At 37.1% G+C, this 12,424-nt stretch overlaps 1 protein-coding gene across 2 annotated transcripts in view; it reads left to right on the plus strand.

Moving 5' to 3' along the window:
- CFAP54 (cilia and flagella associated protein 54) overlaps positions 1-12,424 on the plus strand; it is a 302,139-nt gene that overhangs the window by 13,944 nt on the left and 275,771 nt on the right. For both annotated transcript variants that reach the window (XM_072724628.1, XM_026013023.2), the window contains exons 4-5: positions 2,302-2,473; positions 6,944-7,002. In XM_072724628.1, coding sequence (XP_072580729.1) covers positions 2,302-2,473; positions 6,944-7,002 — 231 coding nt within the window. The remainder of the gene's footprint in view (positions 1-2,301; positions 2,474-6,943; positions 7,003-12,424) is intronic.

Raw genomic sequence — 12,424 nt, forward strand, 5'->3', positions numbered from 1 at the left:
GTTTCACTATTGGCTTCTAAGAGAGAGAACATTTTGAAGATAACTATTCCAACATGTACATGCAGTCAATAAATCTCTTTTTTTTCTGTGATACTAGTTATATAATGGCTAGAAATAGTATATATGTATCCTAGTGGGAAATCTCATGTGGTAGAGGAAGGCCCATTTGTATTATTGTGTGTGCACTCCCACACGTTTAGCAGTAGTGATGATTCTCTAGCCAAAATCTCTCTTCTGAGATTTATGTCATGAGCATCTCAAACTCCACATATACTAAACTTAACTCATTCCTCTTCCTCCATAATTGGCATGAGCCACTCCCCCAAGAAAACACTGTATACTGTTTTCTCTCTCTTACCTCCCACATCTAAATCCTCTTGAATCTTGGGCACCTGAGTGGCTCAGTTTGTTAAGCATCCACCTTTTGCTAAGGTCATGATCCCAGGGTCCTGGGATCAGAGCCTTGCATTGGGCTCCCTGATGAGCGAGGAGTCAGCTTCTCTTTTTGCCCCTCCCCCCACTCATGTTGTTTTTCTCTCTCTCTCATTCACTTTCTCTCTCTCTCAAAAAAATAAAATATTAAAAAAATATATAAATCCTATTGAGTCAGATAAAACTTAAATCTCGAGATAAAACTTAAATCTTTCCTTTTTTGGGGGGTGTCTGGGTGATGTAGTCAGTTGGACGTCTGACTCTTTGTTCTGGCTGCAGTCATGGTCTCCAGTCCTGGGATCAAACCCTATGTCAGGCTCTGCACTTGGGGTTCTGCTTGGGATTCTCTCTCCCTCTCTTTCTGCCCCTCCCCCACCCCACTGTGAGCATGCGTGCTCTCAAATCAATCAATCAATCAATCTCTTTCTCTTCATCCCTGATTCCAGCACCCATGTCAGGACTGTGTTATCTCTGGACTACCTCAGAGGCCTTTGATTTTTCCTAGCCTCTCTGCTTGTAGCTTTGTGCCCCATCCTCTGCTTTTTATCTTGCACAATTTGTCAGGATTAACTTCTAAACTTCTAAACTATAAATCAAATCATTTTATTCCACTGCCTTTTGGCTAAAGTCCATATTCCTTGGAATGATGTGGAATACACTCCATGTTCTGACCAGGGACTACCTTAATAGCTTAATTGCTCTTTTTTTTTTTTTTTTTAAAGATTTTATTTTTAAGTAATCTCTACACCAATGTGGGGCTCAAACTCAATGGCCCTGAGATCAAGAGTGGCATGCTTCACCATCTGAGCCAGCCAGGTGCCCCAAAGTTTATTTATTTTTTTGTAGTGATTTCTACACCCAACATGGGGCTCAAACTCATAAACTCCAAGATCAAGAATTGAATGCTCTTCTAACTGAGCCAGCCAGGCATGCCTAATCTCTTTATTTTAAGCTTTTTAACCCAACCTTATAAAAGACTTTCAATTCAGTGACCACAGCAACCACTTTAAGCATTCCTAACATTGCATGTGCCTAGAATGCTTTTCCTTCTGCCAAGAGCAGGAACCATGTCTTGGACTTTGAGTCCCTATTGCTTTAAGAGGCAAATAGAGGTACGCAACAAACAATTGCTGAATAAATTGTGTAATGGTAACAGTTGCATCCAAATTAATAAGTTAAAATGCTGTGAAGAATCACAAAATGTGATTCAATTCTATGTTCTTGGAAATAGAATTTTGTACCTTTTTTGACTTTTGAAGTTTTTATGACTAAGGACAAGTAAGCTTGACTAAATGGATGCTTTGAAGAAACTTGTTTTGCCACATTTCTTTCCATATGTCTTAGTCCTTGAGGGCTGTTATAACAAAAATTCATAGACTGGATGGTCTAAATAACATTTATTATTTATTTTATTTTATTTTTTTTTAAATAACATTTATTTCTCTTAGTTCTGGAGGCTGGCAACCACTACCTTAAGGTGCTAGAAGATTTGGTGTCTGGTGAGGGCCCACTTCCTGGTTCATGGATGTCTGTCTTCTCTCTGCGTCCTCATAAGGCAGAAGGCAGTAGGGATGTCCTTCGGGTTTCTTTTATAAGGGTACTAATCCTGTTCATGAAAGCTCCACCTTTGTGACAGCCTCTCCCGAAAGACCCCGTTATCCAAATACCATCACGCTAGGTGTTAGGTTTCAGTGTAGAAAATGTGTGTGTGTGTGTGGAGGGGGAGGAATTCAAACATTCAGTCTATAGTATTATATAATTTATTTAAATAGAATCATTTCTGTTTTACTGTTTCACATTTTAAGAAATACTTTTCTAAGTCGCATAAACCTTATTTATATTCTTATTTATATTTTCCCTGTGTTTCAGTTTCATGCTTTAAGTGGCAAAAATATTTGCAACTATGAGCTGGTCTGTGACAATGATGTGAACCTGCAGAATAAAGATTCTGTGACCCAGTGTCTGCATATTTTGTCCTCTTTAAGACTCATCATGCAGGTGGCTTTGTCCCAGGAGCATCTTTGCTGGATTATCTTCAATGGTATATGTCAATGTCTTCTATTTTTTATCATGACTTTCAGAAAGTTATTTAAATGCCAAATTTGATCGTAATTTGATTGGTTAACTTGGTTAAATGGGCGATGGATATCAAGGAGGGCCCTTGTTTTGAGCACTGGGTGTTATATATAAGTGATGAATCACTAAATTCTACTCCTGAAACTAATATTATACTATATGTTAACTAGAATTTAAATAAAAATAAAAATGACAAAAAAATTATGTATCCAAATTCTAAAAAATTTCTTATAAAATATTAAAATGGTGATGATTATGGGGATTTTGTTTTTGTCTTTTTATATTTTTGTTGCATTTTAGTTTATCCTTATGAGCAGGGACTTAAAAAGCATGTCTTTGAATTTTCTGCTCAAGGGAGGGTCAGAGGCTGTGGGGATAGTCAGTTTCAGGTGTACAGAAGTGGGGGCCATGGTTAATAGTAAATATAAATGGAGAAGGATCAAAGGATCACTGCAGGTTAGATTAGTTCTAAGCATCATCCATTTATTGGTCTTTTGCTCAAATACCTAGTCCTGTGACTATTGCTTTCTACATATCAACCTTCTCCTACTTGCTTTTGAGTGAGGAGCTCTGAGAATGTATGTGTATGTGTGTGTATAGTGGATTTATATACATATCTACGTTGTATAGATACACATATATACATTATATTTGTCTTGGTAAAGAGTCTTATCTATCAAAATATAGCATCTGCTTTTCTCTTTAAGGAGTTACCATTTAAATTCAATTTAAATTATTTTTAAAGTTACCGTCAGTCACCTGCTTTATTGATCTCTGGATAATTTCTTAAAAGAAAAATGCCCAGTGTAAGACCAGGGCAAAATCACTTAAAAGAAAATGTATTGGATTTTTCCTCATCCATGGCAACTGAAAGTATGTTTCCTAGCCTTTTCCTTCTTCTTCCTCCCCAAATAATTTTTTTTTTTGACATTTTGATTGAAACTGGACCTTACATTTGCTGCCAGAGATGAGTCCGATTTTGGAAGAAATTTTCAGTCCAGTGACTGTTAAGCTTTTGTGCCTGATGGTCTTCAAGAAGATCTGTGATTCCCTGAATAGCTATTACCTTCCTTCCCCCTGAGTTGTTTACATATCTTGGCAGGGACTGAGCAGGACCAGAGGTTCTGTGCTCAAGATAGAGTGCTGGGCCTGAGGGTTGGGTCCTACTCGAGAGGTGGAAATGATGCAACGTAATTCCTTGTCTGCAGTGTTTTTAAGATCACATGCAAATAATCCTAATATTCTAAAAATAAAACAAAACAACAATTTCTGTGTCTTCTAGATACCTTTATTTGGTGTGTGCTTTTTTATATACATATGGTATCATGCTCTGGATTTTGTTCTGTTTCCTAAATATTTTTTCACTCAATAACATAGTTTTGGAGCCAAACCAGGTTCCTATATGTAAATCTAGTTCATTAAATTCTGCCTGTTGAATTGCATTCCAGATATCCCTACAGCCTTCAAGGTGGGCACCTGGTTTGCCCTACCTCTATAGTTGCACAAATAATTCTGCAGTGAATATCCTTACACACGTCCTTTTACAAACCTGTGTTAGAGTTTTCCGGGATTTATGTCCAGGATTAGGATTGCTGGGTTGTGGGAGATACATATACTTAGTTTTGCTAATTAGTGTCCCTGTTTTAATGAACTCACCTCAAAGTTATTAAGTGCCAGACATTGTTCTAAGTGCTAGGGACACAGGAGTGGACAATAGACAAAAACTCTGTTCTCATGCTTACATAATGCTTCAGGGAGATGATAAACAAATCAAAATTAAATGGTGTGCCAGGTAGTGATGAGTACTATGGAGAAAAACAAAGCTAAAAAGGGGATAGGGAGAGCAGAGGTTGGGTTGGGGCTGGGCTGCTGTTTTATTTTTTTTTTATTTTTTATTTTTTTTTAATTTTTATTTATTATGATAGTCACACAGAGAGAGAGAGAGAGAGGCAGAGACACAGGCAGAGGGAGAAGCAGGCTCCATGCACCGGGAGCCCGACGTGGGATTCGATCCCGGGTCTCCAGGATCGCGCCCTGGGCCAAAGGCAGGCGCCAAACCGCTGCGCCACCCAGGGATCCCTGGGCTGCTGTTTTAAACAATGGTCAGGGAAGGCATCACTGAGATGACATTTGAGTAAACACCTGACTGAGACGTCTGGATATTTGGAGGGATGGGCATTCCAACTGGGGGATTAACAAGTGCAAAAACCTTGTAGTTTTAAAAGTTTGGAGTTAAAGTAATGAAAAATAAATTGGGCTGCAGTCAATTTATCAAAATACATTTACCTTTTCTATTAGACATTAATACTGATTCTCTTTACTTTTAATTGACTATTACACATACACACTCTTGGTTTCTTAAGATAGTTAACTGATTTTGGTTCTTTTGCAAACTCAAACTGGGTGTGTGACTATTGCATAATATCTTACTTCACAACCAACCCAATCCTGACTCATTTCAACCCTCACATAGCCGGATTATTTTGGTGGTGGCCATCTTGGATAAAAAGGAGTCACACACAAGGCAATAAACTCCGTATTAGGGATATGGTTAAAAATAAAACAAATTTTCAGGGACATCCTGAGATTGTAAAGATTTAGTCTGTGTTCCATTTTATGTCATTTACTCTCTATCAGGCTTCTGCTGTGGAAATTTGAACCATCAAAGGAGGATTCAGGTATAGTTAGGACATACTAGGTCTGGAAAGGTTAAATCTTATTTTAAAAATACAGAGGGCCCTTGTCATTCTTGAGGGCAGTCTTCTGAGGTCTTCTGAAATTCCCCAGTTCCCATTACTGACATGTTTATACAGACTTCTGGCTAACACCTGAATCACGTGTTCTGCAGGGAGGCATGAGTTTGCTGTGGGTGTCCTTACTTGGTGACTTTTAAAATAAAGAAACACAGACAATTTCATTTTTAAAGATTAAGAGCAGAGGTCAACGAAGCCTAGTTGAGGTAAGAACACTGGGTTTGAGCTGTCACTAGCCAAGTGGTTTCTTCCTCAGTAAATCTTATGTGAAATAACTAATGCCATGTCGTGGGGGCAGTCACACTAAGAAGGCTGAGTCCTTGAATGTTAAGGACCTATGGCATTCTCTATAAAGTTTATGTTACTGTAAGTGTTTAAAAGTTTATTTGATATTTTTTTGTCACTTACGTAATTAATGTTTATTATGCCATGCTTACAAGTGTATTTTAATCAAATGATGTGTATTTTGGAGCAGATGCTGTTTTCTCAGAAGCTTTTAAAGTTTAAGTGTGAACACGGATTTGTAATTGTTGAATTTGGATGGTTATGAATTTTAGATCACATATTTTATAGAAAATATTTAGACTACTTGTCATTATAATTACATGCTTTTTAAGGCATGTTACCATCTTTGGGGTATGTTTATAGTATGATAGTGTCCTTTATATATAGAGAGAGTTGTCTGGTGATGTTGTTCCCCACCCCTACATCCATCTCTGCCAGTTTTTTAGCCTAATGTTTTTTTTTTTTAATTTATTTTTATTTTTATTTTTTTAGCCTTACGTTTTCATTTAATTAATGGCCTGACCCAAAAAAAAAAAAAAATCATACTTGAATGGTCTTTTGTTTTTGTTTTTGTTTTTGTTTTTTTTGAATGGTCTTTAATAAGAACTGGAAATGCTGTTTTTCACTAGAGTGCTTATAGGACATACTTTAATAAAGAAGTAAAAATTATGAGACTGCAAATAAATAAAATGCCTGTTATACATTTTGATTTTTAAATTATCATGAATTTCCTTGTTTAGTATTGTGCCATTTTGATAAATATGTATTCTAATATTATTGGAGATAAATCTTTAGTTTTTCAATCATAAAGAAACCATAGGCACTAATAGCATTTTGTATGAATTAATAAAAGCACAGGGTACATAAATTATGCTACTAAAATATTCTTTTGTTCAATATATTTCAAAACTTAAACTGCCTTTCACATGGGGATAGAAGATTTCCTATGTCAACTTACTTAAAATATGGTCAAATTAGTTTTTTTATTTTATTTATTTATTTATTTGTATTTATTTATTTAAAGATTTTATTTATTTATTCATGAGAGACACACAGAGAGAGAGGCAGAGACACAGGCAGAGGGAGAAGCAGGCTCCATGCAGGGAGCCCGACGTGGGACTCGATCCCGGGACTCCAGGATCACACCCTCGGCCGAAGGCAGCGCTAAACCACTGAGCCACCCAGGGATCCCTCAAATTAGTTTTTTAAATTATTTGGCTGCAAGTTACAAAAAAATTGTAATGATTATAACTAACTCTCTAATAACCATTACCAGACTTTTTCATAAGATAATAGCACTTGTTTTAGGAACTACAGACTTAAACTATAGAAATTAGAATATAAAATTTCCCATTATTTAACTGTAAAACATGTTAACAATCTTTTTCTTCATCTAGGTACCATTTACATTTACACCATTTGCAGGAAACTGATGGTCATAGGTCAGTCTTCCAAGGTATGAAATTTACTGACAAAATATCTTGCCCCATATTTCCTGTTCTTCTCAAGAGTTTTTTTTTCCTCAAGACTTTTGTTAGCACATTTGAGTGCTCAACAAAATTAGTGAATCATATAGCAAAATTTAATAAATATTTGTCATATAGTTTTCCTGTTCTTTTGTTTTAACATGATCATCTGTGAAAATAAAAATCTAAAAAAAGACAATAAAGTATTAATAAAAAAAGAAACAAATTCCTAAAATTATAGGTAATCTCCAGTGTCCCTCAGTCTCCCAGATTAGTCATTACTTGTCAACTTGATACTAAACATCCCTCTGGTAACTATATCTTTAGGTAGGGTGACCATCCATCCTGGCTTGCCAGGACAGTTCTGGTTTATGTCCGTTGTCCTAGAGTAATTATTAATAGTACTCCTTTTTGCTCTTTAAAGTATTCTGGTTTGGGTGATAAAATATGGTTATTCTATTTATATATGCTATGAAGTTTGGACTTCATTTTCTTCGAACAGCTTGGACCTTTTTAATGGCCCATATGCTTGTTGGGTGAATATCTACCTAAACACTGTCCCAGTTATGAGCTGAGGGTAAAGGGCCTTTGTTTTATAATAAGATCTGTACTTACTGGTACTTACTGCTCAGTTTTAGCTTGATGAAGTGGCTGACAGTTCTATTGACTTCCCTTCAATGTGGGTAGCACTTCTGTCTGTAGGAGACATATTTATTCCCTGTGTCAATGTCCAGTCATTGGAATATAGGCCAAGAACAGAGAATACACTCCCACTGAGACCACGCTTGAATTGTTTCTGGTGTCTGAAACATTATTGCTTTATATTTCTTTAATGCATGCAAAACCTTATGCTGAATATTCTAACAGTGCAGATACTTTTTTTTTTTATTTCTTCAAGATACAGCCAAGTATCCTAAAATTTGACAATGCTTAAGAAATAGAAATGGAAAAAAAAAAAAAGGAAATAGAAATGGAAACAAAGGTACTTGCATGCTCAATGCGTAACATTAATTATGTGTTCTCTCTCTGTTTTGTTACTCAAATTTAAAGGCTCTATTACTGACAGTGACTTGAGCAAGCTCTGTGCCAGTGTTTTGAATGTAAATTAAAATGAGGGGAGACTGTCTCATGAATAATGTAAATCTGGCCTACACACTATTCCAACAATTCTACATTCAGTTCCAGATGATTTCCTAAAGAGAATTTGCATACTCCTATTGCACTTGCTGTAGCAACAAATACTGCTGCACAGAGTCATCATAGTTTGGTCTGTTACAGCATTTGTCTGCCAAAGTATTGAAGGGCAGAGATATCTGTGTCAAAATGTAACTGTTAGTGTTTGTACTTGTTAATGCTGAGAGAATTTTAGTTTAATGTGATAGTTATTTTAAAATAATTTCTTACTTAGATCCTATGTAAGACTTGTCCTCTCCCTTCTATTGAATTTGAGCTTTTGTCTGACAAAATAAAGACTGAGGAGGATAGTTCTATAGTCCCAGTCTTATGGGATAGGAATGTAGGGAGTGAGAGATGCAAGAATTTTTGGGGTGGTGGGTGCAGTTGGCATTTAAAGATTGGAATGAGATTCTTTCAGTTTGTTCACTATAATAAGTTTCAAGGAAATTGATAATTTTCACTCAGAAATTCCCTCAGTCAGTGAGTTGATTCCTGAGCTGAAGCTGTAAATGAACTTGATGGGTCCATTTAATGAGGACAAGCCCTTGGAGGTCCAGCCACATCTGAGTACTTCTGGGTATGAGGGATCCTGATTTTCTCTCTTTTTAAAAAATATTTTATTTATTTATTCATGAGAAACAGAGAGAGGCAGAGACACAGGCAGAAGGAGAAGCAGGCTCCCAGTGGGGAGCACCATACGGGACTCTCTCCCAGGACCTCAGGATCACGACTTGAACCAAAGACAGACACTCAACCACTGAGCCACATAGGCGCCCAGAGGGATCATAATTCTGTAGCAGTTTTAGAGTTTGAATCTGTTGTAGTTTACAACAGAAAGAGAAACAGACATGGGATCCTCGGGCTTTTTGTGGTATCATCCTAGAGCAATCTAAACTATTCCTGTCGGCTCTAGACATGATGGCTACCCCATTGTTGATATTATTGATTCCTTACTATGAATTGGCTATTGTGTAACAGGCTTTGCATATATAATGTTCAATACCATCTTATGATGTGGGCACCACCATCATCTTCATAATTTATTGAATGAATGCCTACCATTTATCAGGTATGCTGTTAATAAGCACTTTCTTCACATATTATCTCATATAAGCCTCATGCCACCACTTTGAGAAAGGTGCTACTATTATCTTCATCATAAAGATGAGGAAGCTGAAGCTCAATGTCTCACAGAGAAGTGTAGCTGAGGCCAGTGCCACAGTATACTGCCTCTCAACACCATTAGAGTAATGCATGTATGTTGACTATGTTTAATCCTATCATGACCCATCCTATTTTGGTTCACCCACTCAAATGGAGGACCCATGTAAGTGGATTAATAGTTTTTGACATGAAGTGTGTATTCCTGAAGATATTCTGAAGACCCGAACTGACCAGGGATTTTTCTCTAGAGGAAACGCTTACCTTTGTGCTCAGACAGGTCACCAGTATAACCTTACGGAATGGAGGGAGGACAGATTTATGAAGCCTCTTTCCCTAAAGACATCTAACAACATGGCTTTCACTTATGGTATTTATTTATTTATTTATTTATTTATTTATTTATTTATTTATTTATGATTTAATTCTTAAGTTTTTTTTATTTTAAAGATTTTATTTATTCATGAGAGACACAGAGAGAGGCAGAGAAACAGGCAGAGGGAGAAGCAGGCTCCCCGGACCCTGGGATCACGACTGGCACCAAAGGCAGACGCTCAACCACGGAGCCACCAGGTGTCCCTCCTTTAAGGTTTAATCTGTAGTTAAGGGCAGCCTCGGTGGCGCAGCAGTTTGGCGCCGCCTGCAGCCCGGGGTGTGATCCTGGGGACCCAGGATCGAGTCCCACATCGGGCTTCCTGCTTGGAGCCTGCTTCTCCCTCTGCCTGTATCTCTGCCTCTCTCTCGCGCTCTCTGAATGAATAAATAAATGAATCTTTAAAAAATAAAAATAAAAAATAAATTATAAAAAAAATCTGTAGTTAAGGTTAATCTGAAGTATTTAAAACTCATATGGTACTCAGCAAACAGAATATCTACTCATTCTAAAAAAGTTGATTTTTGTTTCCTTTTGCTACAGAACTGAAATAGTTTAGTAAAATTTTGTAGCATGAAAATTATTATTATTGTCAAATTATTCCATGTACCATTTTTATTATTATTATTGTCAAATTATTCCACGTACCATTATGTAGACTTCAAATCCCACTTTGAAATGTTTCTCAGTGTTTGCATCCAGTGCTACACGCTGATATAAATGATGCTGCAGTGCCATCCTGTGGCTGAGCTGATTAATCGTGTGTATTTTTCCTATGCAACACCTGAGCCATGCCCTTGCAGGGTTCTTATAACTTGGTTTTTCACATTTTTTTCCCCCTATGAAGAGAACAGTTTGCTGAAAGCACATCAACTTTTTTTATTAATAGAAATTGTTCTTCCTAGCTTTTAGGGGCAAGAAAAAAGTCTGCAAATTAAGATTTGTTTTGTTTTTTGTTTTGTTTTAGAAATGGCTTTTCATTTTTAAACCTGACACTTTTCCAGAACCCCAAGTAGGATGATGGGTTTTCAGAACTCCCCCTTTGTCAAGGCTGCCCCACATAGTGGATATATCGCAGCTGTATTTGGGAGTCCAAAGACCTGAATTCTATCCCCAGCTCTGTTGCTTATAAGCAGTTCAACCTCTTAGATGGTCCCTTCTGGCACTAAGATATGTTGTTGGGGTCTTTTATTCTAAGTCTGAGTATGAACCCAAATATAATGGGAGCAGTTGGTGACTGAAGCTATTTTTATTTTGAAATGTGAAATTTCTAATATTAGGGATCCCAAGGGGTTTTGAAAAGATATGTGAATTTAAAGGGAGAAAATTTATACATGGTTCGATCCCATATCCCCACAAACCACAACAGTCCATATGCAAAAATCCATAATAGAATTTTAGTGCAGCAAATGTGAGAAAACTCGTTTGGGTGACTATTAATTCCACCTCAGTTCACAATGTGGCAAGGTTGGCAAACAACGACAATAACAAAAACAACAAGAAAGCAGCCCCGGGCCCACTTAGTAGAGATGTAGTGTTCATTTTACGGTGGAGAAGTCATGCACTCTAAAGGTCTTTGGCAACCTGGAGCAAAGCCACAGGAGACTAGCCATGACGGAGAAGGGAAGTGCAGGACTAGGAGATACAAAAGCGCCCAGGGATATTTGCCCTGGAGAGAGAGATTTGGGGGAGAAAACAGAATACAGAGGTATTTTCTAATTCGTGGAAGGCTGTAACCTGGGAGTGGACTTGGGGCAGTTTTATGCTGTTCCAGAAGGCATGACCAGAACCAATGCACTGGAAGTATATCGAGGTGAATTTCATTTCAGATATAGGAAACACTTTTCATGTTTTAGAATCGCCTTCTGACACCATGTGGCATGTTCCTTGACACTAGATGTGAGAACTCTTGGACAGGGAAGGTATAGGACATCTGGTTGTGGTGCTGGTGATACTGGTGGGGATGAAATTAGATTGACTTTCAGCCCTCTGATTCTATGGCTACTTGACACAGTTCCACATTAGTACCATTAACTGGAGCTTTTTAATGAAGATCAGACAGTCAATGGATTTCAGTCATTTCAAGACTTGACTATTTCAGACATATTTTTCCTTAATTCCTCAATTATTGAAGGCCGAATTTGTTGCCAGAAGAAGGACTTTATTCTGTTGTCCAAATTTATTATCGTTATTTTCTTGAGAATCTCAAATACTTGTTAGCTCTCCTATGTTGTTGGTTCTGCCGACTTTAAGGTTTCTACTGAATTCAATTAATAGCACTTGGGGATATCTGCTATGAACCTGGTACTCTTCTAGGTGCTGGTGATGGAGTAACAAGGGGTTATTCTTATTTTCAAAGAGACTGCAGTCTCACTTTGGAACTGCACACATGAGCATATTAATGGAATTGGATGGAATGTAAGTATATAGAGATATACATGTTTATGTATGTAAATTACCTCCTACACTGCTGTTGACACTTGACAGATATTAATAAAAACGAGCCGAGTTCATGGCACTTTAGGAGCTAAGAAGGAAGACATTCTAAAATAGCTAACTTGAAAATTTTGAGTTCTTTAAATTATTCCTTTACTTTTTAAATGCTTATTTTTTTCTTGCCTCACTGTTTATGGTATTTTGGGTTTAAGCAGTCAGCAACCATGCTCACAACTTATAATTTGATTATATTGGATAGAAATCAG

This window comes from Vulpes vulpes, chromosome 10 (genome assembly GCF_048418805.1).
Source record: "Vulpes vulpes isolate BD-2025 chromosome 10, VulVul3, whole genome shotgun sequence".
In the NCBI taxonomy this organism is placed as follows: Eukaryota; Metazoa; Chordata; class Mammalia; order Carnivora; family Canidae; genus Vulpes; species Vulpes vulpes.